This window comes from Aspergillus puulaauensis, chromosome 2, assembly GCF_016861865.1.
Source record: "Aspergillus puulaauensis MK2 DNA, chromosome 2, nearly complete sequence".
Classification (NCBI taxonomy): domain Eukaryota; kingdom Fungi; phylum Ascomycota; class Eurotiomycetes; order Eurotiales; family Aspergillaceae; genus Aspergillus; species Aspergillus puulaauensis.
In genome coordinates, this window is record NC_054858.1 from 4,611,154 (window position 1) to 4,638,098 (window position 26,945).

General features: G+C 49.5%; 9 protein-coding genes across 9 annotated transcripts; 3 read left to right on the plus strand and 6 right to left on the minus strand.

Annotated features, from left to right (window-relative positions):
• Positions 1-189: 189 nt before the first annotated feature.
• APUU_21852A (putative C6 transcription factor) lies at positions 190-2,938 on the minus strand (the record flags this gene model as incomplete). Its single annotated transcript, XM_041700650.1, has 2 exons — positions 190-2,793; positions 2,861-2,938. 2 exons carry the CDS (start codon positions 2,936-2,938, stop codon positions 190-192), a joined length of 2,682 nt encoding a protein of 893 aa, XP_041553614.1.
• Positions 2,939-4,589: 1,651 nt separating this feature from the next.
• APUU_21853S (repressor protein) lies at positions 4,590-7,061 on the plus strand (the record flags this gene model as incomplete). Its single annotated transcript, XM_041700651.1, has 2 exons — positions 4,590-6,755; positions 6,810-7,061. The coding sequence occupies 2 exons, from the start codon at positions 4,590-4,592 to the stop codon at positions 7,059-7,061; spliced, it is 2,418 nt and encodes an 805-aa protein (XP_041553615.1).
• Positions 7,062-7,296: 235 nt separating this feature from the next.
• Positions 7,297-8,614, plus strand: GNT1_1 (N-acetylglucosaminyltransferase; the record flags this gene model as incomplete). Its single annotated transcript, XM_041700653.1, has 3 exons — positions 7,297-7,750; positions 7,838-8,475; positions 8,534-8,614. The coding sequence occupies 3 exons, from the start codon at positions 7,297-7,299 to the stop codon at positions 8,612-8,614; spliced, it is 1,173 nt and encodes a 390-aa protein (XP_041553616.1).
• A 482-nt stretch (positions 8,615-9,096) lies between these two features.
• On the plus strand, positions 9,097-10,347 carry APUU_21855S (DUF1996 domain-containing protein; the record flags this gene model as incomplete). Its single annotated transcript, XM_041700654.1, has 4 exons — positions 9,097-9,468; positions 9,548-9,669; positions 9,724-9,904; positions 9,958-10,347. 4 exons carry the CDS (start codon positions 9,097-9,099, stop codon positions 10,345-10,347), a joined length of 1,065 nt encoding a protein of 354 aa, XP_041553617.1.
• A 172-nt stretch (positions 10,348-10,519) lies between these two features.
• On the minus strand, positions 10,520-10,945 carry APUU_21856A (uncharacterized protein; the record flags this gene model as incomplete). Its single annotated transcript, XM_041700655.1, has 1 exon — positions 10,520-10,945. The coding sequence occupies one exon, from the start codon at positions 10,943-10,945 to the stop codon at positions 10,520-10,522; it is 426 nt and encodes a 141-aa protein (XP_041553618.1).
• Positions 10,946-11,335: 390 nt separating this feature from the next.
• APUU_21857A (uncharacterized protein) lies at positions 11,336-13,018 on the minus strand (the record flags this gene model as incomplete). The annotated part of the gene is made up of 3 exons (XM_041700656.1): positions 11,336-11,699; positions 11,763-12,834; positions 12,892-13,018. The coding sequence occupies 3 exons, from the start codon at positions 13,016-13,018 to the stop codon at positions 11,336-11,338; spliced, it is 1,563 nt and encodes a 520-aa protein (XP_041553619.1).
• Positions 13,019-18,799: 5,781 nt separating this feature from the next.
• Positions 18,800-20,206, minus strand: APUU_21858A (uncharacterized protein; the record flags this gene model as incomplete). The annotated part of the gene is made up of 1 exon (XM_041700657.1): positions 18,800-20,206. The coding sequence occupies one exon, from the start codon at positions 20,204-20,206 to the stop codon at positions 18,800-18,802; it is 1,407 nt and encodes a 468-aa protein (XP_041553620.1).
• Positions 20,207-20,814: 608 nt separating this feature from the next.
• On the minus strand, positions 20,815-22,695 carry APUU_21859A (sulfatase family protein; the record flags this gene model as incomplete). Its single annotated transcript, XM_041700658.1, has 5 exons — positions 20,815-21,108; positions 21,205-21,287; positions 21,351-21,837; positions 21,887-22,359; positions 22,416-22,695. 5 exons carry the CDS (start codon positions 22,693-22,695, stop codon positions 20,815-20,817), a joined length of 1,617 nt encoding a protein of 538 aa, XP_041553621.1.
• Positions 22,696-23,359: 664 nt separating this feature from the next.
• Positions 23,360-25,429, minus strand: APUU_21860A (uncharacterized protein; the record flags this gene model as incomplete). Its single annotated transcript, XM_041700659.1, has 4 exons — positions 23,360-23,956; positions 24,019-24,656; positions 24,713-25,147; positions 25,204-25,429. 4 exons carry the CDS (start codon positions 25,427-25,429, stop codon positions 23,360-23,362), a joined length of 1,896 nt encoding a protein of 631 aa, XP_041553622.1.
• Between the last annotated feature and the right edge of the window lie 1,516 nt (positions 25,430-26,945).

Here is a 26,945-nt window from a genome sequence, read left to right on the forward strand (position 1 = left end):
AACTCGGATAAGGAATGAAGTTTCAAGTACAAATAGTTGGTAAAAAAGTTTGACCTCCGACTTTTTGTAGGTGGGTATCATATTGAAAAAAAAAAAAAAAAAGAAAAGATCGGTGCATGCTAGAAGTGAAATTTTTGGTCTAAATCAACCAAGCATTTAGTTGTTCCTACTAAAAGGAACATAAAATGGCTAACACTCCATTCTCTCCTCGGCCCCATCTCGAAATGTCTCAGGGAAGAACCCAGGAGGTGGCCAAATGTCCGCTATTGAAGGCGGATGCACCAACGGCTGCGAGCCAGCAAGACGATCCGGATCGTGACAGAATTCTTGAAATGTGGTATCGTCTATGAAACCGAAATCCTTTAGTCCTGCTTCACGGCTGGTGGTCCATTCGGTTGTGTCAAGATAAGCGAGGTCTTTGAAGATGGCATCGAGACTGGCATTACTGCTAGCTTGTACTTTATTGTCTGAGGTGGAGCTGATGGTATGGCCATTGCTCATAGCTGACCCCATAGAGTGCTCGTTCGCGGCGGCGGAAGCCCCCGAGATCATGGGATTGGATACGGAGGAATCTGGTGTTGGAGGATGTGCTTGAGATGGTCCATGAAGCATTGCGTCTAGCTCGCTTGCTGGGTCTGCAATGTCCATCACGGAGGAATGGACTCTATCATGACCAGGCTGGGAATGGGAATAAAAGGACGGCTCGTAATTTTCCAGTGTCGTGTCTTTTGGGGTCATATATTGCCCATCGACCGGGATGGTGATGCCGAGGATAGAGGATGTATAGTCAGATTCCGCGACATTAATGGTATTTTGTCTAGTCTGTGGAAGTAGCGGAGTTTCGCGGTTGGGATCTCGATTCTCTGTCGCCGTCGTAGATAGCAAGCTGTTTTGGAAAGGACTGTAGTTTGAATGTTTGTTCGTCTCTCTTGCTGGCGTATTGTCCACATTATGCGAGAAGGTTTGAGATGGAGATTGAGAGACATTCCTAGAGCGATACCATTGTTCAATATTGCTCGTCAAGGTGCGATAGACCGGCCACGTTGTACTAAGCTGGGATGTCCGTTGAACGAGGGCCTCGGCCCAGCGTGTGAATGGAAATAGGTCGCTTTCAATTTTGTTGCGAAGGGTGAATGCCTGTTCAGCAATGACACGTATAGATATTTCAAAGATGGGCGGCAAGCTGCAAACATTGAAGTTATCTAGATGTTGTGACATCATTGGAAGGGTACGATAGAGAAGTTTCTTTGCGGCTTCTGTGGCTGGCCTCTGGGAACGATGCATGCCCAATTCCTGGGGAGCTATTTGAAGATAAAGTGTCAGAAGGGTAGCGACGTATGTTAATGCCAAATAAGTCTGATGTGGTAGTAATGCGGAGTGCCGTTCTGGATAGATGCTCTCAGGGCCAATTAGTCGACATCCGAGCGGCAAAAGGTCATCCCAATGTTTCAACTCTGAGACCAATTGCTGCGCGAATAAGTGGGCGTTCGGTCCTGTTATAGAGTCTCGAGCAATTTTGTTCAACACGCTGGCCAGCTCAACCAAACGGTTAAAACAACTCAAAGAAAGTAAAGGGCCTCGGCGAGGTGGATTCCTCCCATGAGAGTTGCGAGCGGGTGGTAACACATCGGCCCACGAATTCCATTCTTCCAGGCCATCCTCTTCGAGCAAACCAATAACAACCAAGTCTCGAGAATGCATGCTAGGTCGTCGGGATAATCGGAATGACAAAAGTGAGTCGATAACGAAACACCCTAGAAACACGACTTTCCCTTGGTTTAACTCGTTGGATCTTCGAGTGTCTGGGAGCGCGCCTATATCCATAGAGACAATCATGCGGACCGCTTGACCACTGAGCATCCAGGCAGCGGCCCAGTCCTCGAGACCGATGTTGACTAAAGTCAAGAGCAGAAGAGCTTGGACATGTCCGAGTTCGTAGAGCCCTGTCTCCGAAGGAATTAAACTCCTGGCCACCGCATAATATTCCTTTGTTTTTGATAGAACCCCCAATGTCCCGTTCTCGGGTACTGGCCGCGATAAGGATATCGTGTAGCTGAGGAGCGCCCATAATGCGGCATGGTCGCCGGATTCCGAAGAAAGCCTGGCAACGGATATTGAAGGCGCGTTTGCATAAACATAAGATGCTCGGAGGATGTTGTGTTTAGCAACGATGGGGAACCAGGAGTGTGTGGCAGCGAAGTAAATGTCTAGCAACTGGGAAGTGTGAGGCGGTAGTTGAAGAGAACGTATACCGGCTGTTGTGGGCGATGGCTGCTTGTCAGCCGGCATAGATAGTCGCGCTCGCTTAGTTCCAGGCGAGGTAATAGGTTCCACAACGCGCGGAGCGCCCTGCGATAAAGGACTCGAACTGCGGTCTATACGGAAGCCCCATCCACTTCCTGGATCGTGTGAGGAAGGCCTATGTTCGTCTCGGGGGCGCTTCGCTGAGATGTGCGGACTGGAGGGATCGGGTGTGGACGATAGCATCTTCTCGAGTGCATTATAGAGCCGACTGGTTTTCCAGGACTCATGTAACGTTTCCGAGGCACCGTCATCTGTCCAGAGAGAAATCAACCGGTCCCTCCGGCCAACTGTGTCAGCTGTCGTACCGAGGAGGGAGAGCATAGTGTCCTCAAAGCCATCAATGTTGCAGATGGCGAGGGCCCAGAGCTTCTCCAGGCCGCGAACGTATCCCTCTGGCAAGCCGCGCTTTTTTGCATGAGGATCATAAGAGCAAGTCTGACCGGACGCCAGACAGGCGGAGCAGGAAGGACGAAGACCGTCGCATTTGTCCTAACCAAACCATAGGGTTTAGAACCGGTTGCAGGGGATTTGCGTGTTGAATGAGACAACTACTCACCTTTTTACTTCGACATCTATCGCAGGCCCTCGAAACCCTCTTGCGCCGAGGCGCTTTTGGATCGGCACCCTCGTCCATTGAGGATCACTTGTTAAACAAACGGCCAGCCATATAGCTTAGGTTAGCGGGGAAGCGCTGGTCGTAGATTATCGGCCAGCCCGGAAGCTTGTAGGTGCTGCTGGGCGCAAGAAACAACAGAATTTCATTTCAGGCCAGCTGTCCGATGGAATGAAGCACAAATGAGTAAAATGAGGGGAGGAAAGAAGCTGGAAAAGTGTTGTCTGGGGCTGCACCGGAGAACGTAGTTAGAACTAGCCAGACACAGACGTGCGAGTTAGGATTTCAGAATAGCCGATTAGCAATCTGCTTGGCCCGCACAGAACCCGGAGAAAAATGGCCAGGCCCATTGCAAAAGTCGTAGGAAAAAGAGGAGGAAGCAGAAACGGCTTCTAGACGGAAGATTCGGGGCGAAGTTCGGGAAGTGGATGATGGGGGAATAATTCCGTCGGATACATCCAGATTTCTGAGTGCCAGACTGCTACAGTAGACTAAACGCCACCGCCAGGCCAACCCCACATCGCTCTCTCCACAGTCATCGACGGGAGGGTTTTAAAAGTACGTACAAGTATTGCGCATTGCGCATACATTATTTCGAATTGATATATTATTATGAAATGTAATAATAGTGGGCGTGGCCGACCGCCTGAGAGAAGTTTCAGAGCAACTCGACTGACGAGACGGAAAAACTGGAAAAGTTCTCCCCGGGCTTCGACTTGATATCATCGGAATGATCCCGGGGGACACTACTGGACGTGTCCGGTGTGGATGAGCAAATAATCGGTTGCTCCCTCATTTGAAAAATGACCAAAGTAAAATCCACTACGTAGCTACTCGGCCCCAAACTGCCGGTAATCGGCACTTCTTTTGATGTCTCCGGACTGGGTTTCGCCGGGACTGGAGAATCCATGGAGATGACTCTCAGGAGACAGGAGGCAGCTCTGAGAGTCGAGACACTTGCGCCGAGACAACGACACTCGGTAGACGGGAGAGGATTTGGTTAAGGTCGTAGGTATGTAATAACAACAACAACAGAGGCCTGCCTTACCGAAGCCCGGCATCCCGACTCGGTAGTCTTGGAGAGTTGAGAATTGAAACAAGCCAAACGCACGCAGACGAGACTTTCTCCTCGTTCTTCGATTCGACGGTGAACATTGTAGCGGCAAAGACTTCTGCCGCCCCAGGGCGGTCGCCACCGGCCAAAGCGGCAGCCCCTCAGGACTTGGGAATTGGAGGGCGGAGGACGTCCCAACAGGGCCAGCACCTCACTGCAGTCCAAGTCCACATGCCCACTCATCTGGGGTTGTTCTCTCTTTAGCGTTCGCCCGCCATGTCTATTCGCTAGTTGGTCTGCTGGCTGCGATCTCGATCGTCCAAACAATAGTCCCTCCTCCCCTGTTTTCCGTGAACCTGTCCGCAGCATGACAACCCGCACCGAGCCCTGGCCCTCCCAATTCCTCCTTCATCACGCACCAACGTTCATCCTCGCCCCGCCGATTTCCTTCAGACATGGGAGATGAATATTGGAATATAATATCAGAATCAGCGGCTAAACATATTGACTTGCCCTGCGCCAACAAATTCGTTCACCGTGGCTGACCTTTCGCATTCTCAACCCTCTTACCCTCGCCCGAGGAAGAGGATCTGTCGCTCTCCTGATATCAGCATCAAGATGCCTCATCGTTCTAGCATGGATGTGTATCGAAAGGTCGACCCGGAAGCGTCTCTAGTCCTAATTGGGATCCGCGGGTCTGGGAAACGATCGTTAGGGTTCGTTGCCGCTACCGCGCTGAAGCGTCGCTTCATCACAGAGGATCATTATTTCAAAGAGGTCACTGGGTTCTCGCGACATGAATATCTGAAACAGTACGGGAGCCAAGAGTTTCAACAGCGTGACATTGAAGTGCTTAAAATGATGCTGGACAACCATCGTTCGCGCTGTGTTATCGAATGCGGCCTTGGAAGCCTTACTCGACCAATCCAAGAGCACCTTCGACGATACTGCGCTACCAATCCGGTTGTATATATAGCGCGTGATATGGATAGCATCCAGAGACTGTTGGGATTAGAGGATCAGGCTGCAAAACTACTCTCTGAAGGCGATCCGCTGCACCGGACTTGCTCGAACTTTGAGTATTATAATACCGAAGATCACTCGAGTTTTTCCGCCCAGTTCTACGAGGAAACGCAGGACCGGCGCTCGGTGGGGTACTCCTTTAAACTCAAGGAGGCAAAGGAAGATTTCACACGTTTTGTTCGCTTCGTAACAGGCACTGATGTCGGCCACTCTAGCTACGACTCACCCTTCGTGTTGCTGGAGACTCCTCCGGAGCTACGATCTTATACGTACGCCATCTTTGTTCGCTCATCTGATTTAATTGAAAACAGAGTCAAACTTTCAGAGCTCGAGTCAGGAGGGGACGCTATCGAGCTATGTGTTGATAGTTGGAGCCCAGAAATGGCCATGACAGTGAGTAAGCAGGTTTCCATACTTCGGAGAAACACCCACACTCCGGTAATCCTCTCAATCGACAACCGTTTGCTCGGGTTTCCCAGCAATGACCGGTACTCGATACAGGGCCGTAACGTGTACTCCCAAATTGTGGAACACGGCCTGCGGCTTGCCATCGAGTACCTCGTGATGGACTTGAATCAAGACCATGCTCTTATAAATGAGACTATTCGCAACAGGGGAATGACAAAAATAATCGGCCAGCAAATCTTTGAGCCGCCCTCTAGGGTGACATGGGATGATGAAGATTGCCTGTCGGCGTACCTTGATGCTGCTGGTCTAGGGTGCCAGCTAGTTCGCATTCTTCGTGTGGCAACGGAGCGCGAGGATAACACAGCCATTGCGAAATTTACGAATAAAGTTGGTTTGTTACCGGGCGATCATCCACCTATCATCGCCTTCAACATCGGCAGCCTTGGGCGCACGTCGCAAGTATTCAACCCAATCCTCACCCCTGTTTCGCATCCAGCAATCGCGCATCGTATCCAAAATGACAGGGATCCCCAAATTATGGCCCGCGATGCCGTTCAGGCTCTATTTCAAAGCTATGTCCTGGACCCTCTGCAATTCTATATCCTTGGTGGCAGTGTAGCCTACAGTTTATCACCAGTGATGTACAACGCTGCATTCCGCCATTGTGGCATGCATCACACATACAGTATTCCAGAGAAGCCAACACTAGCTGCACTAGACCAGCTGGGTCGAGAACCGAATTTCGGAGGGGCTAGTGTTGTTCAACCTTGGAGGGTGCAGGTCTTCCAGAAGCTTGCGGCGAAGAGCCGGCACGCCGAAGCCATTGGGGCGATTAATACGATAATGCCGCTTCGGGGTCAATCGGACGGAACCATGTTCCCTCTGCAAGAACAAGCTAGCCGTCGTCACCTAGCTGGCCCGGTGCTGGGTTGGTATGGCGAGAATACAGACTGGGTTGGTATAATGACGTGCATTAACCGCAATCTCTCCCCACGTAACGCCATCAGCCCGATGAAGACAACTGGCTTAGTTATTGGAGCCGGTGGCATGGCGCGTGCTGCGATATACGCTTTGCTTCGACTTGGCTGTCGGAAAATTTTCATTTACAATAGGACTTTATCTCGCGCGGAGAGCGTCGCTCGACACTTTAATTCATGGGCTGCCTCTCAGGTGGGATCAACGGAAGTGGTGTATGTTCTTCGCTCGTTGCAAGAAGAGTGGCCCTCAGATGCCTGCTTTCCATGTATGGTTGCGTCCTGCGTCCCAGCCGACCCAGACAGAGACGAGCCTCCAGCCAATTTCGAGATGCCAGCGCAGTGGCTGGGAAACCCCACTGGCGGGGTTGTGCTCGAGGTATATATACTACCCCCTCATACAAGTCGTTTGGATTCAACTAATCCATGATAGTTCGCCTATAAACCCTTAGATACCCCACTTTTGCGCCAAATGCGCCGCTTCCGCAGCGAAACTGGGCGCCAGTGGGTCTTGGTTGATGGCCTTGACAACGTTGCTGAACAAGCGATAGCGCAGTTTGAGATATTGACCGGACGAAGGGCACCCCGCCGACTGATGACTATGGAGGCGCTCCGCAACTACGATGGAGAAGACGGACCGTTCGATGAGAAGACAATCCGAGCCCGCTTAGACATTAACGAGTAGATTTATAAATAGTGTAGATTAGCTAATGATGTACGAATAATGTGGAAGTTTTGACAATTAACTCGGGACTTCATTTACTGCGAAGGTCACGTGTCTAATTCCAGCAAGCTTCGAGTAACATTACGTATTGCGTTGGCCTGTTCACTTCACGTCGCCGCAAATACCTACCCAATCCCAAAATGGGATGCACGTCAACCCCATTTGATTTACCGTCAACTGGAACTCTAGAAAACTTATGGCGTCTCAGGCACGGAAGGCGTCTGGAGCCTCCGAGGCTGATTTCTTCGATATCCCTGACGAACCGCTCCTCGCCATACTGAAGAACCAACTAAGGCGTATCCGCACCTGGGTTTTCATTTTCGTCTTCATCCTTTTCATCCTCTATCTCCGGCGGGAACCGCCCCCTCCTCCAGCCTTACCTCACATCAATTACGATCAAGTCGATTGGTCGAGGTACGCATATACACAATATGCGACCTCTAGCCCATACCTCTGTAACGCGCTCCTCGTCTTCGATGCTCTAGAAAGATTTGGAAGTCGAGCGCAGCGAGTGCTCTATTACCCAGAGGACTGGGATATACTTACTGAAACTGACCATGACCGAGACAACCAATTGCTCCGGGTAGCAAAGACGAAGTACAACGCGATGTTGGTGCCAATACAGCTAGAAATGATCAAACCAGGCGCAGGTATGAATGAGCAAATGACAACATTTATTGCAAGCCTTTCGTCTACTTGTCATGCAACTGCTAATATTCAACTTGTTCTTATTATAGGATCAGGCGAGTCATGGAATAAAAGCATCTCTAAATTGCTCGCCTTCGGTGAGACTGAATATGATCGAGTCATTCACCTCGACTCCGATATTTTATTGTTGAAGAACTTGGACGAGCTGTTCTTCCTGCCCCATGTGCCCGTCGCAATGCCTCGAGCATACTGGCTCCTCCCAGAGCAAAAGGCCCTTTCCTCCCTCCTCCTCGTCATTGAACCTTCTTATCGCCGATACAAAGCCCTTTTGGATACTGCGCTCGGTATCGAGTTCAAGAGCTCCGGTAGCGATAGCCCACGGATGAAATATGACATGGAACTGATGAATGAATTTTACGGTGATTCAGCCATGGTTTTGCCACACAGGCAATATGGTTTGGTTTCAGGGGAGTTCCGGTCACAGAATCACACTGCGTTCCTGGGAAGTGTTGACGAAGTCTGGGATCCTGATAGGGCCCTTTCAGAGGCTAAATTTGTGCACTTTTCCGACTGGCCGTTGCCAAAGCCCTGGGTGATGTGGCCGTCTCAGATGTTGCCTGATATTTTACCGAAGTGTAAGAATAACCCGGGAACGCTGCATGAGAGCGGGTGTCGTGATCGAGATGTATGGTTGAAGCTCTATGACGATTTCCGTGTAAGACGGAGGGTAAGACGCCTATTCCAACGCATTGTAAGAAGGCCACTTGCTAAATATTGTTGATTAGGATGTCTGCAAACTTCTCAGTTATCCTGCGCCTAACTGGTCTCCCGGGAATGATCCGCCAGCTGGGGGCCCCGGAAAGTAGTACGGCTCTATATAGCATGCATAGTGTATTTCGAAATTAATAGATCACAATTCTGCACAATTAGATTTATGAGATGGCGCATAGGAAAACAGGTGATTGCTTCGACTTTGAAAAGCCAAATTGGCTTAGAAACAAGGGCAGGGGCATGAACGAGGAATACATTATAGAAAAAGTAACAGTCCTGCCACACAGATGATGGGTCTGTAGTCCTAGTGAGAGAGCTTTGGTACGTACAAACCTCGAATTTCCCCCAATGCTATCCAACACATTCCACTTGGATCAATCGCATCATTGGGTATGAGAAGAAGCGGCCAGCTATGTGGGTGACGATGTAAATACGTAGTACACATACCAGCTGTGTCACCACGATGGACGAGGCTCTTGAATGCCATCTTTCCTCTCTCACAGCCGCTTAGCAAGTCCTTAACTCTTGATCAACTCTCTTTTCATCATCCCGCAAATTGACCACTGCGCCAGATACAATGCCTACCCGACACATTCAGAATGACTTCGCGATAACTCTCTGCCTTCTCCTCACACAGTCCACCCTAACCATAGGGGCGAACAACCCTTCTGAAGCAACCATCATTTCCACCACAGACGAATTTAGTTTCAGCTGCCTCCCGCTAACAACTCAACTCTCCGACCCCATTATGTCCCCAGGAAAGGAATCATCCCATACCCACATTGTCACAGGGGGAACCGCATTCCAAAGGACGATGGGTATGCAGACGGCCCCAAACGCGAGCGCAACAACGTGCGAGGTTTTGATCGATAAAAGCAATTATTGGGTTCCAGCCCTTTATCATATGACCAGCGATAGGTCGTTTGAGATGATGGAATATGAGTCCAGTGTAAGTGTCTCTAACTCTCTGTTTGTTTTGGTCGGCCCGGGTGGACCAGTGGAATGCTGCTGTTACTGATCTCGACAAGGCGATTTATTATCTTCATAGGGCGTGCGATTACGTTGCTAGTGCGAAGGCATGCAAGGGTGGATCGTATCCTTTGGCACCGCCAGCCGGATTGCGTATCGTTGCTGGGGACCCGAGGACTCAGTAGGACGCGAGCTTTTCGTTTGATTCCGCTTGTGTTGGACTGATAATGTACAGGACATACAACGATGCCAGTTTTGCTCAACGTGCCATTTCGCATATGTGTTTGATGGAAGATGGGTCCTCGAACGAAACCAAACACCTTCCCCGACAATCCTGCGAAAAATTAAGGTCACAGGTATTCTTTCCTTCGTGTTGGGATGGAAGAAACCTCGATAGCACGGACCACAAGAGCCATGTAAGTCTTCGTAAAATGGCCAGTATGACGTGACAACTCACACTGCTTTGCAGATGGCATATCCTGAGGTTGGAGACTATAACAAAGGCGTATGTCCCAAGTCTCATCCTGTAGCCATATTCTCGATTTTCATGGAATTCATATTCAACACGAAGCCGTTTCCTGACCATCATAATTGGGTATACGCAACGGGCGACCGAAACGGATATGGCATGCATGGGGACTTCATAAATGGGTGGATGGACCAAGAATCCCTGCAGAGGGCATTCAAAACATGCACGGGGAAGGGATGGTTGAGTGACCCCAGGTGTTCGATCACACAGACCCAAAAGGCGCCCCTGTCTCCAGCTTCCTTGGAACCGGACGAACCCATCCCATGGCAAAATTTGGGACAGAATGGTACCATACAGAGGCTGCCTGGCCACCCAGAGCATGCCGTTTAGCCTGCGTTAAACCTTCAATGGTAGTACTCCATATCCATAATGTTGTAAAGCCGCGCATGCCTGATGGACTTCAAAAGTAGCACAATCTGCCGACCCAAAACACGATAGCCATCCTTAAGTATAGCGAATCGTAGAGGCGCACCGAGTTTGCCAGCAGCTGGTCGCATTCAACTTAGTGGGCATAGCCCATTCCCCTCCTCCACCACTGCCAAACGCCTCTCTGATGCATTAAGTTCCCGAACTCCTTCACGCTCTCTACCTCCTCCAGTCCAGTCTCCAACCCCTCATGTCTCTCATTCTTCCTCTCGCCTCTTTTCGATTTCACCCCCGCCGGTCCTCGACTCTCTTCCTCTTCTCCCACTATCGCGGAGGCTGGCCGGCTCGCAAGTTGGAAATCTTTATATCTCAGATTTTTCACGACGCTGACCCACGACTCAACGGCATCTTTGTCCTTCGCCTCGACGTACATAATTCCGGGGCAACCGCCTGAGCGGAGAAGGGCGAAACAGTTTAGACTGTCTGCTGCGCGTTTCAGGGTGGCGACCTTTTTGCGGGAGGTAATGTGATGTGTGCGGATGAGGGCATTATAGTAGGTCATTTTGGTTTGGTTTATATCGATTCTCTTTTAATCAAGTTCGACGAGTGCATTTTTGCTTGAATGACAAGACAAAGCCTTGGATAAAGGGCATTGTTAAATTCGAGGTTGGGGACGGATATTTCTTTTATTTTAGGAGAGGGAAGCGAAAAGCACAACGTCATGCTCGGACCAACTGCGAGAAAACAATACCAAACTACCAGCATCTGGATATCTTTATTCGGTCAAGGCTAGCGATGTCCTTTTTTTTAAATTCTTTCTACGACACTAACACTTTCTCTAGAGAATACATACAGGTATTATAAAATAAAACTACTTGGAAATGTGTCTTACCGTATTTTGAGCTTATGTAAATTGAATATCGCCCAACATCATTATGCAAATGGAAAATGCTCACACACGCTCCAATTCAACGGTTTCGGCACTCTTCTCAGCACTTTCTTCCGATGATTCCGGCTGCTCCCAATCGTTCTTGTCCCGGGCAATAGCCGCACTATCGCCCTCGAAAAGAAGGGCCATGTTCTCCAAACTGTAACCCTTAGTCTCAGGGTAGAAAAAGTACGAAGTGAGAGCATAACAGATGAGGATAGCAACAAATACGAAGTAGTACTTCCACCCGATGGCAGACAGCGCGATGGGGTTGACGAAGGTGTTGAAGATCAATGCACCGATAGCTGACAGCCAGGCGACACTCAGACCGCGGGATCGAAGAGTGTACGGCCAGATTTCGACGGGGTATGCGACCAACAATGGGGTTCTATTGTAATGAGTTAAATTTCCCTGACATTCGAGAACAAAAAGGGAAGACCCCTGAACTTACAAGGCTATATCGTAACCCGCAAAATAGATGAAAATAAATGGGATTACAGCAGTCCCTGTAGGCGCAGAGCCGGTCGAAGCAAATGAGCCAGAGAGACCGGTAATGGTGATGTAGCTGGCAAGCATGACGCTCGCAGAGATCAGGAATAAAGGACGCCTGCCAGCCCGATCTACTAATAATGCACCAACAGCGCCAAACATTAGGTTCCAGGTCTGAAGGCAGGCCGATATAAGTAGCTGGTCCTTTGTCGCCGTTATGCCAACAGTGTCGAGCACCATGGCTAGATAGTAGGAGACCACCCCGTTACCAGACCATTGAGAGAAGATACCAAGAGTAACCGTGATCAAGAGACGATGACGATTCCCCGGCGTCTTGACCATATCTGCATAGCTCGATGATGCAGCGGATTCCTTTTCCGCAGCGATTGCTCCTTGGATCTCATGAATTTCACGGTGAATAAGTGGTGCATTAAGGTCACCACCTGCGTGCAAGTCAGCAAGAACCTTGCGAGCGTCTTCCACGCGGTCCTGGCCAACTAGCCAGCGGGGGCTTTCTGGCGTCAGCAAAAAGCCTGGAATAGCAACAAGTGGGCAAAGCATCTGTAGGAGAGTGGGCAGCCTCCATGACCAGGATGAGTCGTATGTGCGAGTCGCGAATGTGACCCAGGAGGAAATAACAGCTCCAAGGTAGTATCCAATCATAAAGAGACTGGATGATATACTTCGATGAGCGGGATACGCAATCTCATTCAATAAGAGAGGGGGTGCATTGCTGACCCAGCCAGCACTCAGACCAACGAGAACGCGCGACACAATAAAGACGGTGTCATTGGGAGCGGCCGCGCCCAGGATTGAACCAGCCAGGATAAGAATAATGCCTATCCAAACGCAGGGCTTTCGACCAAACCTGTTACTGCACCATGCAGCAAGAGCTGTTGAAACAAGTGCGCCGATCGAGTAAATTGCGTTAATAAATCCAAGCCAGGTACTAGAGGGTTGCTGCATGAAATCCATCCAACTATCTAGTGATTGAAGGCCATTGACTAAGGAACCGTCGAAGCCATTGGAAGAGGCTGTGGTGGTCAGATTGTATAGCTAATGTAAGCTCAAACTAAGAAGAGGGTACTCACAGAAGAAGATTAGTGATAGAATGCAAAAATTGAGCCTACGCAACTGGGAACTCTTCCACCATGTGGTCTTCGGGAGGACAGCTGCCAGCTGGTCATGACTGGGATTCTGGGGCGCCTTTGCAGTCATTTCCGGGCATAATCTTGTCGATCCAAATGCGTGGAAGATGCCAGCTTGCTGCCAGTGTGATACCTGTCTCTTCTCAAGCTTCTAAATTCGGACAGCCGACTTCCAACTTGCGCCGCAATCGTTGGCGTAGCCGATAAATATGTCGATAAAACCGAACTGATGTGGCATCAAAGTGCCGGGCCCAGGACGGTTTAGAGGGTTTATACGCCTGCCGTCCTTGCACTGCGCCGAAGATTTGCCGGTCATAGCTGGGAGGGAATGGAAAGGGAACCCATCACTAACTAACAAGTTAGTAGTTGGCTGACTACCTAGCCTCCAATTTAGGGACTTGGGGTCGGAATATGGGGATGTGGGGGTGTCGCGTCGTGAGTCCGTGACTCTTGTTTTGTTTCCTCCAGACCCCAAAAATACGTACGTATCCGTACGTTACCGACTTGAAACCTGAGGGCCCGGGGAGATTTCCTGCGCAACCGGTTGATGTTGGTCGATCAGTAGTAGCGATGAGACCTGGGCGCTTTAGCAATGTACTCTAACGCACATGGTGGATGATGATTGCAATAGTGATCGGCTCGCCCTAAAAGTGCCTGCCTGGTCTGCTGTCTGCCACCGCGAAATCGAGCTGGCATCGTAGTATGTAACCGGAGACGGTTGTACCTAACATGACCCGCGCGTCATGCAGTGGACAGGGGGATCTCGACCTAAGATCTCCAGCGACTTTTCCCCAACAGGCACACCAGTCACACCCCCAGCTCGAACATCGGCGGGGATGAAATGGGACCGGGAATGCCCCAGGAAACAAGCGAAGTCTTTTGTTCGCCATGCTTCCTCTCGCATGTTCCCGAGTTCCAGAGACTTTTGTATCCACCAATCGACGCAAAACCCGCAATGCCCTGACGATTTGGCCCAATGTGGGGTTGACTTCACAATACCGAATGAATTGAAGTCTGCGGCTTTCCAAGATCATGGCCATTGTCGGCGCTGCACTATTCGCCTGTAATGCCGGAGCTAGGGGCACGGCTCATTTTCGTTTGATTATCGAGAGTGGTGGTTTTGGCTTTCATTTGTGATCCGCAATAAACCACCGCCCTAGTGGTCTCATCAGCGTCCAACTCCTGCATACTCACTGAGCCTCGAACGGTCTCTGCAAGAGTTGCAAACACCGCAGGCACCTTGAACCAGGCATTTACCGCGTACATGAAATCCGAGATATGGAACTACTATGGCTTTTTAGCTAGACTCTAGCTAAGGGACTGCCACTGCTGTCGGACGTCAGAAATCCCAGTTCCCCCAGTATATAAGCCGCAGTAAACACTGAATTAAATGCAGTGGCATTGATGCTTCGAAGGAGGTTACCTTCCGCTTACTTTTGCGGAGACAGTAAAGCTGGAATCCGGGAATTGAAATCCTTGGATTAGAGCTAGATGAATAAGGAGGTCTCGGCCAGAGATTCATCCTAGATCACTCACATATGAATGAAGAAGTGGAGTGACAATAGGTTCGCCTCAAGAGGTAATGGCACATGCCAGACACATGTTGGCGAAGAAGCCAAGAGTGAGTAATGGCTTTATTTATCGACCCGCGCATAGCAGCGACTGCAACGAAAGGTATTTGGTAAGTTAATTAATTGGTATAGGACCGGAGACACTGGATTTGATACTGATAGAAGAAGAAAACGCATACAATGAAGTCGACCCCGACCCTGGCGAGGTAACCCGGGAGGCATGAGCTTGTGATGATTTCTCTGACATAAGTCTACCTTTCTAGAATAACTCAATGTTTTGGCATGCTTTTCTTGAACATATTGCTTCAACACGCACAGAAGAAACCTGGGAGCAACTACTTCCCTACTTCTGAACCACAGCCGCCATATCAGGAACCTCTTCACATGCGTCCACTAGATGAGTAGTATTCTGCTTCCATTTGGCCTTTGCTTTGCGAAGCAGTTAACGCACCTGCCTGTCACATATAGCGGTTACCACGCCGCCGGCAATCATGAGTAAGTCTGCCTCTGACAAATTTCTCCATCAGCTGCACGGCCGCCAACACAATTATTTCGTTACTCGAAGCATTCAAGTCTGATAATAGAGAATAAGTAGGTTAGTGCAGCATATCACGCATGCTCTGCATGATGTGCGTACATGTCACCAGTGCCCAGAAGATTCAGACATGTTTCATTGTTTCAGTTTGACCCCGTCGCCAGTATAGGGTGAAATCTATCAGTGCTGCAATAAAGCTTGCATGTAACAAACATATGCAAAGAAGCGCTTTTGTGCCAGGAGGGGCTTGGCAGATGGCAGATAGCTCTTGATACTAAAGAGAAGAGTGAGTTTATACTTATACCCAACAGAGCTCCAAGATCACAGACCAACCCTTTACCGTCAACCCATTCTTCCTGTCCTTCCTTGCCTTCCAAAAATTTGGTATTGACAGGGTCGAGATATACTACTCACCACCCGAAAAGGTGGTTTAATTCGGAAGTGATGCATTTCGAGGCGAGGAGTTAGTGCGGGGTGTTGAGAAATAGGGAGTGGAGAAAATATGGGGGAATCTGCATCCGGGCACCATTGAGCTGAAAAGCTCGAAACAAAAATGGATGTCACAGGCTCACAGCAATCAGCATAGCACCTAGGCGGATTGATGATGTGGAATTGAGCGAAGACATAGAAAACGCCCAGCGTGATGACGACGCAGATCCTGCTAGAACAAGCCACATCACGACATCGTTCCCTATGAAATCCACAAAACACTTGAACACTTTTCAGGATTATCGATACCGACCCCTGATTATCCTTTCTTTTAAGCTGCCCTCCCAGGGCGTTATCATCTTTTATCTTAGGTTCCCTATCTCCTCTCTTGCTTGCCTGTCAGGATTGGTATCCTATCTCACTAAATCTATATCTAGTGGTGGCGCATGCTAATTATTCGTGTTAATCGAAGGAATAGAAGATTCCTAGCTCAAAAAAGAAAATAAGTAGCTGATCCACTAACACAGCCATCTTATTCAGAACCTCATAATCAACAGGCAGCATTATTTTGCCTATGGCCAACCACACAATGTGTATTACTCCGGAGATGATTACCATTTCAAGTCTCAGCGAACAATTCAAATGTCGATCACATATCATTCCTCGTCAGTCGTTAAGTCGTTCTACTCTGTGTGGAGGTTGCTTCCTAGCTCTCTACCGACAGAGTAGAATGAAATCCTCCCGATACGCAGCCGTTACCACATGGCCTTGCGTTTCACCTTGAATTCTGGCCGTTACTCCCAGACCCTGACGACCCCTCAGGTTCTTTCCGTCCATTTGAATCCCTGTTGCGGACAGTTGCCCCTCTGTTCTCTCTCACAGCCCTGAGCACCTGGACTGTCGCATAGACCAAACCCATCACACCAGCAATCACCGAGTAAGCAATCACAGCGCTCTTTGGCGTATTGGGATTGCTGCCAATACCCGCCAAGCGGAAACCAAGACCACCGGTGACGACACCAACGATGATCGCCAATCGACCTAACCATCTATGGACGTAAGAAAAGACACTCTTTCCTCCCGTGCGTCGAAAGTGCAGATGCTGGAGCAGGCCCATGGCTGGCTGGAACAAAATGAGAAGTCCAATTACAATCAGCCCGAGGACCGGATGGGGGTCATCCATGACACTGTTGTCTCTCCCCATTTTGATACCAAGCCCCATCCCTGCAATAGCCAAACAAAGGGCAAGAATTTGAAGTGGCGCATGTGCCTTGACGATGATACCGCGGATGGGAAGCGCAGTAAGCAGACCGAAAGAGGGGAATAAAAGGACAAACGCAATGCTCATGATAAAACCGTGAGCGATCAACATGTTTGCGTTGTTTCCTGCGTCTCGCCCGACCTCACTAGGCCGGTTTGAGGGAGAGCTCGGGTCATAGTTGAGGAATGGATTGTCCGATGTTGAAATGGCGCTTGACAAAGCCACACTAGTCCCACCAAAGTCATCGTGGATGCTTATGTCCGCTTCTAGGCTGCTCGAGTCAAGCGCTGCGCCTCTCTTGTATGCGAAGATCCACGATGAACTGGCCGAATAGCTACAAGAGTCGCAGCGGACATTCGCCGTCATCAACCCGTCTTGGATGCCGCTGCCCTCAAGCAGGGAAAGCTGGGCTTCAGAATTGTGACGTGGTTGGACATGCCCCATACCCGAACGAGGCGATATAGTTACATTCTCCGATGGCGCTGAATATAGGACGAAGATATCCGCGCCAGCCATGCGCGTCCCTTGGCCGAGCGCTACCCATTCCAGGGTTGTCGGGGCGCGAATCTGGAAGAAAATTGGCCCTGAGCCGGAGGACACAGTGCGCTCTGGTGCGGTAACACTGTAGAATATCTCACTGTTACTTTCCGGCGAGAATGTATCGATTTGGGCCGCTCCAAGGGAACCTATTGAGTCAGCGCATTGTCGTTGAAGATAACTATACCATGAGAAACAAAAGTACAAGAGCAGAATGATTAAGAAAGCTTACATAGTCCCAGTACTGCGGCTTTCATTGCAAGGCTTGGGTACTTCATTGTGAATTTGATATGTTGGAGTTGGCTGAAAAAAGCCTCGGGAAGGGCCTCCTATAAATACCCAAGGATCCAGGGCCAAGTCCAGTATTTGAGCAATCATAACGGTAAGAAAGTTGGAACACAGTCATGGTAAGATCTGCATCCTGAGGGTCACGAAAGCTTTTTCGGCCGCAGATTTTCTCTTTGATTCATTGCCCCGGTTGACTTTTAGGGCTAGGAGTGGACGTCAGTGCCGAGAAGATTCAAGAAAAACCGCGAACCTTATTGGTAAATTCTTCAGAGCGGTTGTTTGCTGCAATGAATTTAATGAAACTCTGGCCAACTCTGACAGTTCCGCAACTCTGGTGGACTTGGGACGCCTTCTTGGCTTTTCTCATTGCGTGGTCATCACCAATGGAGTACTCGTAAGTGGTAACCCATCTATTTCATCACACTAGATAATTTGTGCACAATCCACCCCTCCATCCTGGAGTACATCCACCGGGAAACGTTCTACTAGGAGTAAAGCCAATCCGCCAGGCCAGGATGAGCTGTTTCAATGTAGCCTGGGATCACTACACTAACAAATAACTGAGCCATGTCCTGCCCTGAACCATGCTTAGTATCATATATTCGCGGTGATAAGAATTATTAATTCCTCCACTTGATTGGCGTTAATGCATGCCCGCTTGCTCAGCGGTTCCCTTGCACGTTGATCACGGCCCGGCAAGCTCCTGGTGTCTGAACAAGTACATTGGAAGTCTCTGGTCTAGTAGCATTCACTGAGTCAGCCATCGAGCCAATCCTCTTTTGTGTCCATTTCCGGAGTGCGTGACAAAGACAGGCAATCTCCACCCGTGTCATTCGGACATATTCTAGCGGGTTTTACTATACGGAGTCCTTGCATCAATAATTAGCTATAGTACTGGGAATATCGAGTGGAAAGTGGCTAGTTCTTGAACCCGACGCCCCGCTGTTTTCCCGTTTTCGGTTACTCTTTGAAACACAAAACATTTGGACATTTGACATTTGACATCTGACATTTGAAATCGAGAAGGTAGTGTTATTTGGAACCCATTTTCTTTTCTTTTCTTTTCTTTTCTTTTCTTTCTTTCCCCCCTAGGGGACGAATAATGGACTGAATCGTTGAAGTTTAGCCCTGCTTGTCACCCCTCCCTTGGGACCTTGGTACTTCAACCCGCAGGCCATGCTGTCTTTCCATGCAGACCAGAGATTGGCATGACACAATCATATTGGAGGTTTAGTGGTTCAACCAGAACTCCATCCACACCTGGTGGTCAATTCGAACAACGAATGAACATTCTTTCACAATAGCCCAGAGCCTCTCGCATGCGACAGCGAATTTCGACAGAACATTGGGGTCGTCATAAACTTCTGTATGGTCATACCGGCTGTTTATTCCTAACATTCCATTTGGGATGTCATCTCGGGGTTGCAAGGTAACAAATTTGAGATTCGGGAGTTCATTGGTAAGTCTGTACATGGGAACATCCACAGTACGCATATTTAGCGATCCGACCGTATCGAGTACGGAGAAACTGATATTTCTGATTGTAAGGCAGTGGAGGGACTTCGGAAGCTCTTGCCTTGGAGTGTAGGGGTACTGATCGACCTCGAGATGGACGAGGTTTTTGAAAGACGCAAAGGAGCCGTATTTCGAGCACCTACTCCAACGAGTGGGATGGATGTGGTCCCAATCAAGATTGCATTTGAGTGTCTTAATGTTATCCTTTTGCGAGAAAAGAATCGATACAAGCTCGGAAGGACCGAATTGACTTGATCCTTCGATACTGTTGCCGTCGTAGTTGCACCCATAGTAGCTGAAGTGCTTGAGGCATCTGCACCCTTCCACTATTGCAGTGAGACTTTCAGTATCGAGAGAAGCCTCTAGGAGTGACAGAGACGAGATGTTTAGGGATTCTGGCTCTATTTCGAACAGTGGACAGCCCTCGGCGTCTCCATTGAGATTTATTAACGTGAACTCCTCTAGATGGGGTAGTTCCAGGATATAGTCGAGGTCGACCATGGATTCAGACTCGGTAAGGGTCAAGTCTCTTATCACAACGGACTTCAGGTTTCTTAGGTATGGCTGAGCGGGGCTATTAGAGTGCCATTGGGTAAATAGTGGCTCAAGGTCATATAGTCCCTCTTCTCCAAGAGTTAATTTCAAGTGCTCTAGATTTGGCATACTAGACGCCAAAACGACCATATACGGGTTGGACCTCATAGCTGCTGCTTCCATAAACAAACGAGCTCTGCAGATACCAGAAAGCTGTTGAAACCCGGCAGCGAGCACTTTGAATGTATCGGCATCAAAATCCACCTCGCGGACATCCTCATCATCATATGCGTCTTCTGAGTTATCAAAAGCCGCACTACGTACACAAGAGGCGAGGTCTGGACGAGAGATCAAGGCTCGGGTGAAAAGGACTAAGGGTACAATGCGTCCTGGTGGCGTACCAGCTTTGTGGCAACACTGGCAGTTAACTTCACGAACAAAGTCGCGGTAGAGGAATGGTTGAGCAATTGAGTAGAGACGCTTGGAGGATAGACAGAGGGCTTGGAGCTCGTCCTTGTACATGAAACGGTTGAAGTGCGAGAGGACGAGGAGGAGCAGCTCAGTTGGAAGATCCAACAGCTTGGTCATGGTGGGAATACGAGGGCGGCGATGGAAATATAGCTGGATGATATGGGACAGTAAGAGGGCGAGAAGAGAGGTTGAAGAAGGGAGAGCGAGCAGGATGAAGCGAAAGCAGATGAGGAAGAAGAGAAAACAGAGGCAGAGTTTGTGATGAGCACTTTCTTCTAAACTTCGCACTGGATGAACAGAAATCAACAGTCTCTACCATATCTCCCTCTCCGTCATATTTACCTGCTCTTAACCGTCAACATCGTCATAAATGACGCTTCAGAGGATACAAAGAAGTCGAAGATTGAAAAGAATGATTTTTGAATGTCTCATGTGAGACTTGAGCATACGAAACAAATCCACCAGCCCCGGACCCAGCGCAGTAACTGGGTCTGAATGCCCACACGAACTAGGTCGGGGTTATTTGATTGCCTGAAAGTGTAACAAGGTAAATACAATAGGCGGGTGTTTCTTAGGAACCAAACCATGATCATATTACTATATACGACGAACCATGTGGTATAGTTGCGTTGGATGCGTGTCTATTTAGATATTCCCCAATTTCTATCATAATATATACATAAGTCTTTTCATGAACCCGTTATATACGTAAATAGTAACCCTCCCTAGAGTTCTTTATCCAAGCTTACACCACTCCACTGAGGCCCCTCCGCGGCAATAAGATACCCATCCTCACAAATCGAGTAGGCTACCCTCGGCAATCCGGCGTAGAATTCATCGTATTGCGGGTCTAACGCGTCAACGAGACTCTGCACTGAACCGTCGGGGTGCAGTTCATCCCACGGCTTGATGCATGTGCTTCCGGCGCAGGATTTCAGGACGAGGAGGAGGGCATCGAGCCGATTTTTGAAGGGCTGGGGCGCGGACGTGTAGACATTGTGAATTTGGTGCGGGTCGGCCTGAGATTGACTGTTAATTTCTTCCTTGAGACGGTAATAAGGAAGGGGAGATGATACATTTAGATTGTATAATTCATGATCACCGGTGCACCATACAGCGTAGAAAAGGTTGTACTTTTCGCTGACGATGCGCGCGGATTTGTACGTGTTGTTTGGCATGCGGTATGTGCTCTCGGGGGCTGTGTTGTGTGTCAGTCGACAGTGGGTCGGACGAGGAGGGTATACAAATTTGATAAACATACAGAGATTCGCATAATCGCCTTCAAGCACAGCAGCTCCCCAGTACTCCACGGTGACATGCTCATGTGCAACAGCAGCACTATCTTTAGCAATCCGCATCGGTGTTCCATCAAAGTCCTTCCGTAATGGTAACCCGAGAAGCTCGAATATCGTCGGAGCAAAGTCAATGTGCGTTGTGACTTGGGAGTCCGTCTGGCCGGGCTTGATCCCCGGTCCGCGCACGAAAAAAGGCACGCGAATGTCCTCCTCATAGGAAGTCGATTTCCCAGGCGGGAGCCGATGCTGTCCGATATGAAACCCATTGTCGGAGCTGTAAATCACATAGGTGTTATTGAGCTGGCCACTGCGCTCTAGGCGGTTTAGAAGCTTGTCAACCATTTCGTCGACACCTTGCAGGGCGCGGAGACGCTGGCGGTAGAAGAAGTCTTCATAGTCGACAACGGATTGATTTTGGCGCTTTAGGTCTTTTATCCAGCTGGGGCCGGTTTGCTGCAACTTATCAGATCTCGAATACTTTTTGGTTGGGAACGGGACTTACGTTAAGTGGATTAAAGGACGGCGTGCGCGGTACGCGAGTATCAGGGAAGAGATGTGCATGGCGAGGCGCTGGGATCGGTGCTTGCGGCGGTGTCCCAGCGGTGCGATCGGGGTCTTGCTCGAAATGCGGCGCGATGGGGGCAACGGTTAAGAACCAGGGGTGTTTCTTGTCTTCCAACGCATCGTCCAGGAAGCCGAGTGCCTTTTCCTCCGTGACGTCTGTCGTATACCGACCGGCGTAGCTCTTTGGGGGCTCGCGATTGCGCTGATAACTTGATTTCCAGTAGGAGTATGTGAATGGGTCTAGGAGGAAGTCCGAGCCGTTGAATCCCTTGACGAATGGGTTGTTGTATGTCTGAACGCTGTGGGCGTTGAATAGCTTGCCGACGTAATAGGTGTTGTATCCGGCATTTTGCAGCCACACGGGAAACCAGTCGTCGTTGAAGCCTTGCGAAATGAACTTGGGATACCCACCTATAATAGCCAACTTCAGCTTCAGGTTCAGAAATGCAGAACCCAGATCCACTTACCGTACGGTGGACTGACGTCAGTAACATTCGTGTTATGGGCTTGCCTCCCCGTCCACAGGCTGACGCGTGAGGGACAGCAAAGCGCGGTAGTAACAAAGTGATTCGTGAAATCAATCCCTTGGTCTCGAATGCGACTGCTAACGTGGGGCATGTACTCGATGGAATTCATAGTCAAGTCTTGGTCATCTGTGAAGACGAAGAGAAAGTTGGGCCGGGACTTAGGGCTGGCCTCGGAGAGGGCCGACAGCCCCGCAAAAGCAACGAGACTGCTGAGCTTCATGATGATTCCTCGGGGAAGCAGCTTTGGAGTTCTGCTGCACGGAATTGAGCGGGATCGCAGCTTTATGCACCGCACGCGCAAAGCGTCCGATTCCGAATATCTTAACCGGTGCTGGTTGATCGGCGGGTTGCAACTCACTAGGGCCGATGACGCGATCTGCCAAATAAGATCCACCGAAGTATCGAACAAGTTATTCCGAGTTCGTTCCGTCAATTTGACTTAGGAACTTGTATTCCTGGATTTGCAACATTGTATCGTGTTTATCTATATTCCGTACACCCAATTAGGACGCTGAGCTTGGGAAGGAGTTCTTAAGCAAGGAGTTATCAGCCACCAGCAAGGGACCGTGGACCCAGTCCCTCCAGGCAGGAGAATCTCACGCCATCATTGTCAATACTGTTGAATACGTCATCCGTTAAGCCTCGTTGTGCTACGGACTATAATAATTGAGCGAGGAGCCTGGGATGTCTTCAAAACCGAGTTAACACCACACATCCTTGCCTAAAGATTGGTGGGAGCATCCATGATAAATATTCTCTCTCGGCGAATTCCACTTTTTTGGCCAATAAGAGTACACTAGCAGACGTGCGAACATGAAAACTGCAACTTTGATTCTCAACAATCCTTTGCCGGATGCTTGAGTACACCTTTCCTCACAGCCGCATCACCTCCAAGCCTCCCTCCTGTAAAGCGATTTCGTCCCGCAAACCGCAGGGGTATCTAATTGTCGATTGAGACCTCCTTCCCACACGACTTCGCCGTCTCTCGTCCGAATGTACTTGTACACAAAGCTCTGGCCCGCTGGTAGTTTGACTGTGGCATACCATATTGGCTGGGAGGAGGTATAGCGGTCGGCATGGAAAGCAACCCCCTTTGCAGGGTCCCAGTTACCAAGGTCCAAGGTCGAGCCGACGGCTCGTATGTCTTCTCCCCATACAGTTGAGGCGGTAACTTCGAAGGTAACGGAAACTAAAGAAGGGGCCTCACATGGCATAGGTGTTGCAATTGGAAATCCCTTGATAGGGGGCCAAGCACTGATTGTAGCAGCGCTGTATGTCCCCTGCACACTCGTAGCGGAGCAAGTCGGCGGGACGCTCGGTGTCCCGGGCGCTCCCCATGGTGACGGGGCAATCGCATTCCGGCGACGATTCGCTGTCAATAACGACGAATACGACCATGCGAGGTCGTATGCGGACATGTGAGATCCGTCGCGTCTTGAAAATTGCTCCGAGAGCGAACCGTTATGGGACGTGTATCTTTTCTGTCTAAAATTAAATTTCTACAGCCCAACAGCATCTCGTCGATGAAGGAAAATAAACATACCACAATTCGCATGAAACCATCTGCGTACGTACGGACAGCATCGACCAATTGGTAATATATCTCAGTTGACGACACATACGTTCCAGGTACCGCTGACGGGTGCAAATTTTGGAAGAACGGAAGTGATACTTGTGTGATGGTTATGGAACCAAGGCGATTCCATTGATATATGGCACTGTATAGCTGCTCAGCTGCAGCCAGCGTGCACAAGAACCATGGATTTCCTCCGGAATACTGATCCTCAGGGTAGCGACCAATTGCAACAGCCTGGTCCTGGCTACGATCTGCATTGATATCGTACAAATCCCGAAAGGTGTCCATCAGTTTATGATGGCTAGCCAGGGCGCGGGCAGAGCATGGCTGGAAAGTAGCATCATCGCATCCCGCGCGAGGGTTAAAGGCGCAATTTATGCCTAGGAGTGTACCGGAATCCTTTCCACTTCGACCGCCGTCGAGATTGCTGCGGATAAATCTCCCTGTCCAGAAAGATTGCAACAAGCACAGAACCTGGGGCGCTTGCGATACGCATTCCGGGCAGGAGAACCCTATACTTCGCGAAAACAAATTTCCTTCGACCAGAGCTCGATAGGATACGGATAAAGTGAAGAACGAGCGCCCGTAGAGCTCCTCCCATAAATCTATCTCGATGCGTCAGGCTATCAAATCTCACGGGTCAATGAAATGATTTGCTCACCAAACCCTGACTGATTCCAGTACTGTGCTACATACGACAGATCATTTCGTATGACAGGCCATACGAGGTTTGCAGCAACCTGGTGATAGCCCTGACTCTGCAAGCTGTCAATCCTGAGCTTCAAAGTCCAACAGAGCAACGTGCTCACCAGCAACCACCAGCCGAACTCAATCATCGTAGTCGCTCGCAAGGCAGGCCCGTCCCGCTGTGGTCGTCCCCATGACCCAGAGAAGGGTGTCTCATCCACCGTAAATTTTGCTTCTCCCAATCCCTGTCCATCATCCAGTCCGCCGCTCGGGTTTTCCACGCCTTGCACCCGCGCCTGAGACGATATCCACGCTTGGATTATGGGCAAAAGGTCGGAATCACCTTCCCTGAACATCTCCACCAATGTCCTAACCACTAGGCTCGAATCTCGTGTCCAGGTAAAGAAGTCTTCTCATCAATACCCAAGTGAGAATCCGAGCTCATGGAGTCTTGGGCTAACGTACAGTCTGGGTCCGACCGACTTGGGCTTGCAACCAGCACCCCTGCCGCGGCCCCTTGGGCCCATTTGCCATCATCGCCGATTAGATTAAGAACAGCGGTGCGAGCAATGTTCGCTTCGCTGGAGAGCCAACTGTCGAGGTCGGACTGTTTGGTGCGGGGTCCATGTGTGACCCAGAAAGTCAGCGCCCCGAGGATAAAGAACTGGGAGACGATCGAGAAGGTTATCATTTTTTTTTCGGTATAGTTTCTCGACTATTCGGAGAGGTCGCTCGTGTGGTAATCCTTTCACCGAGTGTCTTGGGAAGAATGAAGCGTAAGAGGTGGACAAGGCCGGTTGATGAGAGTGAGGAAGGCCGGGGATCTGAGAGCAAAATCAAGTGATACTCTGCATAACCCTCAGACCCAGCACCTTCCATAGACACGAAAACCCCTTTTATATCATTGGTTTTGATATAAATTCTAGTATTGATTATATTTGAGTAAATTAAGCTGAGCAAACCACATGGCCAACGCATTCTCATATCGGGAGTGGAAATAGGAATAGAAACTGACGAGGAATACTAGAGTGAGGAAGATATAACTACAATAAATAACCAAAAGAAACATGACAGGATTAGATGCGGCAGCTATGTTGTGGGGTAAGTCCCATCTAAAAGCCAGTTTTTGGGCTGAATATGTATGTAAAGTGATGTAGAAAGGGTGAACAATGCACAGCTGGGCCGTAGGTGCAGTCTATTTTAAGACATTAACTCCCCGATCACAGCTGAGATTCCGAAGTATCGCTGTTCCATTGCACTAACATCATTGTCCTCTTGGGTACAGCGCCAGCCTCAGGTGCTTCCATTTCCGTACCAAATGCCCTGGATTTCCTTGGGTTGCGCTGTATAGCATCTTTGTGCGAGCCTCCTTGGGGGCTTCGCTGTTTTATAAGGACCAGATATATGGTTGAGCTTGTGAAGCGATTAGGTCTCTGGTAGTATCTTCTTAATTTTGATAAAACTATTTCAGTATATTGCGCGATCCTCTGTGATAGCAACGTCAACAATGGGGACAATAGTAACCAAACAAAAGGGCTGTGGCATCTATTTACTTAAAACTTAGGCCATCTACACAAATATAGATAAGGCATAGATGGGAAGTCCAGCGTCTTAGAGATCAGTTATTAGGGCTCTCTATTCGGGAGTAAGCAAAGCCCTAAGTGTCTGGAAGCCGATATACAGACCGTTAGTTGGGAGATTTTCTCGGTAATAACTGGAAGCCAATGTGCTCGATGCCGGGGTGTGGTCGACAGCGATGGGATGTGGCGCGATTGTTGAGAGAGGACACAGAATTGTTAATGCCCCTGTCTCCACAAGCGAAGAGTTGAAATTGAGTTTGACCGTGGTCACTCGACTCACGCCTGTGGTGTGGTTCACAGGCATCGCAAGCAGGGGCCGAGGATTGCCGCCACCAAAGCCAGATAAGATGAGAATCTCCGCATGACTCTCGCGGACTCCGATGGCAATTATTGGTTGGTTCAAGTAAAGCACAGCTGGGATGTGCATCCATCTCGATCCTTTGAAAATTGACAGGCTGCTGTGTGGGCCACCCCGGGCTTGGGGGATGGAACCCTGCATTGATACCTCGTGCTTTTTGCGAGCGAACGTTCTCAAGGTTCTGGAAGCTTATCTGCAGGACAGCGCTGCGTTTCTCCCTCTTCAAGAATGACTGATCATTACTCTTCCTGGTCGTTAGTGGAACGAAA